The following is an 8,673-nucleotide window of genomic DNA, read 5'->3' as shown; positions in this document are numbered from 1 at the left end:
GTAAGTAGTCTAACATGGCTTTCGGTTATAGGAACTGATATTCAGGAGAACAGACCTGATCACTTTCACTTCAGAAAAACAAACATTCGGTTGCGTCATACATTTTGGAATTAAGAACACACCTTTATGCTTTATGACGTCAGGAACCTGGCCCAGCGAGGCCTGCGACTCAGGAACTTCACCAGCATCGACCCCCATTGTTGCGCGGGAACCGCGATACCTGCAGCCAGTGAGCTGTTTTCAAGACGAAGCTCCCGCGGAGCCCCGCCCACCGCGGTTCTGGGAACCTCATTGGCCGGCCCTCCGCCCGCCGTCTCTATTAGCCCTCGGGATTTGTCACGGGAGGCGGGAGTCCCCCTCCCGGGCATCGATTGGTGAAATCTTAATGACGGCAAGCAGTTTTCCAAATTTCTATTGGTTCTTAGGCCTCCGAGTGGGCGGGGAAAGGCAGAGCGACAGGGCTCAAGGAGGGAAGCGCGGAATGCGCCGGCGCGTAGTCGGGGACGCCGGGCCCAGGGTTTTGCTAGGAAACCGACTGTTGTTGCCCCGCCCCCCTCGGGGCTTTTGGTCCCGTTAACTGTCGGGGTGCGGGGGGCTCCAGGGCCGGGCGACATGCCGGTGCGCTTCAAGGTGAGGCCGGGGTCCGCGGGCCCGAAGGCTGATGGGGGGAGCCATGGCGGGGCGGGTGCGAGGCGTGGCGGCCTCGCTGGCTTTCTGCGCCGCGCCTCTCGGCCCCCGCAGAACCTGCCAGCCTCCGAGCCTGCCTGCCAGCCACAGCTCTGGAGGATGCTCGTCTCCGCTTTCCTAGCTCCCTCTCCGCTCGCACTCACTCCCGGCTTACCATGTGGTCCCGTTAGATGGTGTTGAGATGGGTTCGGGAGGCTCAGTGGAGATGGAGGGAGAGCGCCGTAGCATGGGCTTCAGATTGGGACACTGGTGGCCCACCTCCCAGTTGAGCATTTAACGCCCCCCCCCCTTTAAAACTTTTAAAGTGCGTGTATCTTTTAAAGGCTTGAGAAATGGGACCTTGACAGGATGAAGACGGGGTGTGAGAAATTCACATTATTCGTCGTCTTGCATTTGGTTCGTTAACATTTCTAGGCAGCTGACAGGGTCAAGCACCCTTCAACATGACGCTTGACCAAGCTGTCCACAAACCCTGACCGCCTTAGCTTTGTGTCTTAAGGACTTGTATCCAGATTGGGAGGGGAATTTGTCTTTCTTCAATTGACTGGACAGCATTTTCAAAGGTACTGGGCATAATACATAATAATATTGTGTACTCCTCGAGGCCTTCATTAGGATAATTATAGTGGTGAGGCTTTCGATTGTCACTGTCATTAGAGAAGAGCTCAGGCTTTGGGATCGGGCAGCCGGCGGAAGGGTAGATGTTCTGAGTCTCAGATTCCTGCTAGCGGCTGCCTCAAGTGGTTGTGAGGATTAAAGGATATAAAGCATGTGAACTGCTTAGCACAGGGCCGGGTAAATATTAGCTATTGTTAAGGAGCTCTTCTTTGTTTAACTGTCCATCTTAAGTCTTGCAAACCTTTTAGAGGGTTCAGAAATGATTTTTACTGATGCCTTCTTTAAAACAGCGCTCATTAATTACATTGTACTCAAATTGTACTTTGCATTACAGGGGCTGAGTGAATACCAGAGGAACTTTCTGTGGAAAAAGTCATACTTATCAGAGTCCTGTAATGCCTCAGTGGGTCGAAGGTCCCCATGGGCTGGACTTAGATCAGATCAATTAGGTAAGTTGGGGAAATGAATAGTCATTATTACTTGAATAAGCCTTGGGGTAAGTTTGCAAAATGATTAAAAAATTGTGAAGCATTGGATCAGTTGGCCTGGTTGACTTATGCATTCGTTTATATAACAAATATTTTTTTTAGGATTTACTAGAGGCCAGGACCATTCCTAGCTTCTAGGGAAATAGTCTCGAACTAGACAAAGACCCTTAAGTGTAGGGAAGACCAGAACAAGTAACTTATTAAGTAAGCTAGGGGATTTCAGGTTGTTCTTTAAAATTGTAGGCGAGCATGATAGATAACTTTGGGGAGGGATGGAGTGGAGGAAATATACTTTAGATTCGCCATTTGAGCTGATATATGAAGACAGAGTAGACGAGCCTGGGGAGGAGTATTCCCAAGGTATTGAGGAATTGAAGCTTAGATAGATTATGTTGCCCAAGGTTCACAGCTAGTAAATGATGGGACCAGGATTTGAAATCAAGTCTGTACTGTTCAAAACCATGAGTTCAGAGGCCACACTCTTGTCATCATACATGCTTCCTCCCTTTATACCAAGGAAGTCAGAGCCCTGGGCCAAGGTTTCCCGAGTGTGGCAGCGGGGAAAGAGACTGACTTTATTCTGCCTGCTTACTTATTCTCCCTCACTAGAGTATAAAATCTCAGAGCAGCACTTTGTCTGACAGTCTGTCTTCACCACCTTGTTACCACGCAGTACCTGACACACTCTAGTTCTTATTAACACTAATTTCTGAATGAATGAATAAGCCTGAGTTTGAATCCACATTAGCTGTGAGACCTTGGGAAAATTTGGCCTATTTCACCAAGTGAGACTTAGGAAGCACATTGCACAGAACTGCTGGGAGGGAGTAAATGAGCTGTTGCCTGTTAAGGGCCAGACCCATACATACAGATGAATGCTTGGTGCCTCTATGTGATATGTCAAAGTGCCTGATGTGTGGTAGATAAGTTCCTCAAATGTTAGATGTTTTGAGCCAGGGGAAGGAAAGGCTTATGAGTGGGTGCCAGGCCGGGGAAATTAGTACAATGAGAGTGTTTCCAGGATTAGGTTTGGGAAATAAAGGGAAGAGTTGAATAGAAGGGTGGCTCTTTTAGGGATCCTTTGAAGTGTCGGAATCCTTTGCCCAGAACCTGACTTCAAAGGCTGGATGTCCCTGTTTCTTGGGCAGGGTGATGCTCATAATCCTCTCCAAATGATCAGAAGTCCCACAAATTTGATTAGATAAGAATCCAAAATAAATCTCTCTTATAGTGTGGATGCTCCACGGAGGGTCTAGAGAGAAATTGGGTAACCAAATAGTTGCTTCCATGTCCTTTTAACTTAGATGAGGTATGTTTGAGGGTTGAGAAGTAATGAAATGATACTTTGGAGAATGATCCTATATAATAAAAGGCTAATATACAAATCGATCAAACAGTGGAATGACCGATCGCTATGATGTGCACTGACCACCAGGGGGAAGATGCTCAATGCAGGCGCTGCCTCCTGGTGGTCAGTGTGCTCCCACAGAGGGAGCGCCACTCAGCCAGAAGCTAGGCTCACAGCTGAGGAGCACAGGGGTGGTGGTGGGAGCCTCTCCCACCTCCGCAGCAGCGCCAAGGACCCCTTGGTGAACATCCCCTGAGGAGTCTCTGACTGCGAGAGGGCGCAGGCTGGGCTGAGGGACCCACCCCCAGTGCACGAATGTCGTGCACCAGGCCTCTAGTATATTATAAAAGGAGGAATGGTCTAGGGAGGCATGTTAATGGAGAATATTAGGTAAGGGGGAGGCCTGAGTGAGAACTCCAGGATGTTCATAAAGGAAAGTGGGAGGTTTGCCAGGAACAACAGTAGTGTTAACTAGGACTGGCTGGGTGTTCTGTTAACAAGTGTATTTTTTCCCCATAGTGTATTTTTGCTGGTGCTGGGAGATAAGGGCAGGCCATTTGAAAATCTTCTCCATTTATTTTGTTCTTCTACCAGAAGCGCCTGTCTGTGTTAAAGCAGAGAAAAGTCTAGTGGGCTTCAAACTTCAAGCTTTCATACCCCTAAAAGAACTTAAAAGGTCTTTATATTCCTTCACATTTTTAAGTTGGTATTTAATATTTTTATCATAAGTGTGATAAAGTTTAAAGAATGTGATTTCTGGTATATTAAATATTGTACATGTATTTTACATATGTTTTGTTAAAATTGGAGCTTCCAATTTAGCTCATTCAGTTTATGGTAAATGTTCATCATAGATATAATTGGTAAAGTTAGTCCTTGGCAAAAATAATCAAAATTATTTTCTGTGAGAAAAAAGAGGTCTAACTTTTCAATCCAAATAAATGTGTTAATATGCATATATTCATTTCACTTGATGACCTCCACACCTGAATTTTAATTTAAGATAGGTAGATGGAAAAGATGTGGAGCTGGGTGAAGGAAGGCGTGGCTCCTTTGTTATTTCTAATCTCTGCCTTCTTTGCTTTGCTGCCAGGATTTATGTTCTCTTGAATTGTTCCTTTGTTTTCCTTCCCTACCCATGAGATAGTTTTTATTCCCCGAGGCTGGCTGAGAAGTGTCTTTTTTTTGTGAAGTGGGAAAGGGGTGATTATGAAAGGTGTGGTGGGAAATAAAACTACAAATGGCAGGTGCATCTCTTAGGCAGATCAGTGTCAGGAAGTAACATATGGAAGTTAGGATCTGGAAAATGATTTCCTTAAGCTGCCCATTTCTGTTTACCCTCTCCCCCCACCCGCAGAATACCTATATATGCCTCCAGACATATATGCACCCATTTTGAAGACCACTGGTTTAGGGAATCCTGGAAAGGATGGGGACTCTGTCTGTGGCCAGTGGTTGGAACATCCACGATAGAGGCTAAAGAACTATGGTGTTTTTTTGTTTTGTTTTTACCTCATGCCGGATTTTCTGTCCTCCTCCTTCTCCTTCCCTTCCCTTCCCTTCTAATCTATCTTTCTTCCTCACTCTGTACAATCTTCTTTCTATATAAAGAATGGCACCAAACTGGGGCAGTATCTTAGTGTCTGTCATTCCACCGAGCTCCTCTTACCTCGCAGCAGGTTAAGGTTTTGGACATTTGTTGCCAGACAGAAATATAGAGAAATAGTATCTTAGCTCTTGTTAAAAGGGTTCATTCTCTTTAATTCTCAGGAAATCAAGGCAAATGTAGAACCAAGATCCATCATAATGACATCTCATCCCTTCTCATCTTGGTCTGCTCTGCATAAGAGAAGCTTTGTGAAAAGTTCCAAATTTTGACAGTACCAGGGCCCATTGTTCTGTTAAGTAGCACAGGAAAGAAATTAGAAACGGAGCAGCATGTGCTGCTTGACTTGCCAGGCCCATCACGTTGTGATTCTAGTGACTTGTGTGAGGATAACTTGAACATTGTGACCCCAATTTTAATATTTTTTTTTTGTGGTCAAACTTGTAATATTTCTTTAAAGCAAAATTAAAGATTTTATGTTGAAAAACTATGCTTAGATTCTCAACTGAATTTTATATTTCATTTCTCTCATAAGTGTTATTAAAAGTTGTCTTTGTAACCTTATGCTTTGGTATCTGCTACTTGTGTATACTATATTTTGTAGGAATCACAAAAGAGCCAAGTTTTATTTCAAAAAGAAGAGTCCCTCACCATGACCCACAGATTTCAAAATTTCTTGAGTGGAATGGAGCTACCTCAGAGAACAGTGTGGTTGTGTCACCAGAACCTGAAGCCCCAGAAGCACTGGAATCACAAGGGGCAGAACAAAGAGATGTTAACCAAGAAAGAGTTCTTGCACTAGAAGCCACCAAGGTTCCCAAGAGAACCACGTGTCACTCTCCAGACTCCAGAGCGGAAAGGGCTTCAGATATCGTGGAAAATAATACGGATGCAATAATAAACCACATACCAGCTAATGAAAATGTAGAACAGGAAAGTTGTACCAAGCTTCTCTCAGAAAAAAAAGATAATAGGGTAAGTATATTCACTGTATTTCCTTACAAAAGCATATAATGTTTTTGTAGATTTCATCATTTCAGTATTATTTAATGCTTAAAATTTTTCTGTTGTTTTCTGTCTATAGCATAGTTAACAAGATATTGACTTTATTGTGAATTAGTTCCATTCTTTTTTTTCCCTTTAATTCTTTATTGTTTAAAGTATTACATATGTCTCCTTTTCCCCCCATTGACCTTTTCTCATCACTTCCACCCCCCAGTACATGCCCTCACGTCCCTAGTGTCTGTGTCCATTGATTATGCTTATGTGCATGCATACAAGTCCTTTGGTTGATCTCTTACTCCCCACCTCCATCCTCCCCTGCCTTCTCTATTCTTAATAGTCACTTTGTACTGGTTATACTAAGGTATTTCTTCATTGCGTGGACAGCTTGCTTCTGGATTTTATTCACCATATATCAGTACCTGAGTCCTAAGGGAGAGATCAAGTTGAGACAGCGAAGGGGAGTAGGTCATTACCTCTGGCAGGGATGGTGAGCTGACTTCTACTTAGGCTCTTTTCAATTTATTATTGTATACCAGGAAGAAAAAAACAAACAGAATCTCAATTGATGAAACGCAAAAGAAAGGAGAGTTTTGGCTGGATCTCAAAGATCTTGCAGTTCTCTCTTATGTCATAGCTGGCCTGCAGAAGGTCCCTGCGAGCACATAAGCAGAGGCTGCAGGGACCTGTGCAGACAACTCGCTGCCTCCCACGTTTTTCTCCATTGCACCGTGCTTCTTCCCCATTTCCTGTGCACTGCTGACTGGAACCACGGAGAGGCATTTGAAGTGCTGGAGAAGAATCCGTGGCCTGTGAAAACCAGGGTGCATAGGGGAATCAAGGAAGGTGATGTGTTAACAGGGGGAAGTGGTGTCCCAGAAGCAATGTGTGGGTGAAGCAAGAGGCTGTTATTTCTCAGTAATAGATTTAATTAAAAATAATTGGTAGGAAGGAACTGAGACTTTTTAATCTTTTTCTGAGATGCATAATACTTTCTTGACAGTATTAAAGGAATTTTAAATAGATTGACAATTTAAAAGGTAGATTATCAGTTGAGAAAAGTTGTGCAACAATGTGGATATCATTAATAATGCTGTACTGTAGACTTAAACATTTGTTAAAGGTGAATTTCATGTTATGTTTTTTAACCACAGTAAAAAAGAAAAATTTGAATGGAAATTTTTAATGACTTTGGGTGGGATTGTTTTTCCCCTAACAGTTGGATAGATTTCTGCAGAAGAAAGCTGGATTGACTGTTGTTCCTTCACAAAGTGTCTTGAGAAATTCTGAATATCAAAGGCAGTTTGTTTGGAAGACCCCTAAAGAAACTGCTCCAGTTTTTGCAGCCAATCAGGTAGTTTAATGGATGTAATATATTTTTGAATATCATCATTTAATCTAGTTATGTAGATTTACATAGAACTAATTGCTAAAAGAAATTAGATACTTAAGTAGGCCTGGAGGTAGGTTCTAGAGAAGTGAAAATGAGAGTCTTGCTAAAATTATTTGATTACTTGTGATTCATATTATATTGTCCTAGGCTACTGATGATCATTGTTGCCAGATCTATTATATATGCTAAATATGAGACAGGGGTAATGAAAACTTTTTTCTCAACTAATAAGTTTTTGCATGCTGTGAGTTCTTTTATTTATTTAAAAATTAACTTGGTTTTATTCTAAAATGTGTTTAGCCGACTAATATATTACATGTTTTTTGTCCTCTAAGAAAGGCATAACTGCTTCGGATATTTATTTTAATAAATACAAAATATCTTGATATTAACAGAAGATATACAATTTTATCTTTTTATTAAAGGAACAGTAATAGGAATTCACAGTTAACGACATTTATAAAATTCAAAAGCTATAAGGATGACTAAATGTGATATTAGATTCATTGTACCCTTACACAATTTTAGTATTGGATTACCATAACCAATAAATACTCTTGTTTTACTACTGTCATCTTCTAGACAGTTCTTAGGCTCTTAACTCTTTTACGTTCTTAAACGTACTCCTAGACCTAGGTAGGAAATACTGCCATTTAGAATGTTCTCAGAGGCTCATGACAGCTCAGACTTTTGTTTCTCCTCATCTTTGTGTTTTTCTTCATAAACACACACACACACACACACACACACACACACACACACACACACTTCTCTTTACACATCCTCACATTCATTTTCTCTTGTATTGCAACATTCACTATAAACCCCTAAGTACTGAGAGGATAGTTAGATTTAGCTAGGCAAGAACATAAATCATTTTACACTAAGATAATAATACCAGTGATTTATATATTGTGGAAGTTTTGGGCTTATTTACTTGTTATTCAGTTTTTAAAATACCTGAAATTTATATAACATTTTAGGAACATATAAAATGATATATACCCTTTATGAATCTAGTAAGTAGGATCAATACTTTTGCTGGCTTACTAGTATTCTTGGATAGTAAGTGTACCTAAAAATTACTTAATACCTAAGAATTGTAAATTCTTCCGTTTTTATAGAGTATATCACCTTTAAAATATAGATGATTCCAATTAAAGTCCCATTAACAACTTTTACATATTTCAATGAGACTATTGTATAGAAATGTTCTTTTTCATAGGATTAGAAGTATAATGTAAATCACTAGCAATACTATAGTAGTTTTATTGCTTTTATTATGAGGTTTCCAAATAATTTTTTGGGGAAGCAAATACCCTTTGTTACTTCAAAGCATATCAGTTTCAGGGACTTTGGACTGAAGAGCTCTTTGAAGAAATGAAATGCTTGCTGATGGGAACCTCTAAAGGAGCTGTTTAGTTCTGTTCTATGACTCCTGTTTTCTGAAAGGATGTCTTATATTTATATGTAAAGGAGTAAGCAATATTTGGCAGATAAGTACTTGAGATTATATTGTATATTAAAAAGA

At 41.2% G+C, this 8,673-nt stretch overlaps 1 protein-coding gene across 2 annotated transcripts in view; it reads left to right on the top strand.

Annotated features, from left to right (window-relative positions):
* The first annotated feature begins 499 nt into the window (after positions 1 to 499).
* MDM1 (Mdm1 nuclear protein) overlaps positions 500 to 8,673 on the top strand; it is a 38,876-nt gene continuing 30,702 nt past the window's right edge. For both annotated transcript variants that reach the window (XM_079775188.1, XM_079775187.1), the window contains exons 1-4: positions 500 to 630; positions 1,640 to 1,754; positions 5,352 to 5,722; positions 6,969 to 7,103. In XM_079775188.1, coding sequence (XP_079631314.1) covers positions 613 to 630; positions 1,640 to 1,754; positions 5,352 to 5,722; positions 6,969 to 7,103 — 639 coding nt within the window. In that variant the 5' untranslated portion in view covers positions 500 to 612. The remainder of the gene's footprint in view (positions 631 to 1,639; positions 1,755 to 5,351; positions 5,723 to 6,968; positions 7,104 to 8,673) is intronic.

This window comes from Cnephaeus nilssonii (assembly GCF_951640355.1).
Source record: "Cnephaeus nilssonii genome assembly, chromosome: 6".
Taxonomy (NCBI): Eukaryota; Metazoa; Chordata; class Mammalia; order Chiroptera; family Vespertilionidae; genus Cnephaeus; species Cnephaeus nilssonii.
Note: the sequence above shows the minus strand (reverse complement) of the source record. Positions and strands in the feature narration are given on the sequence as shown.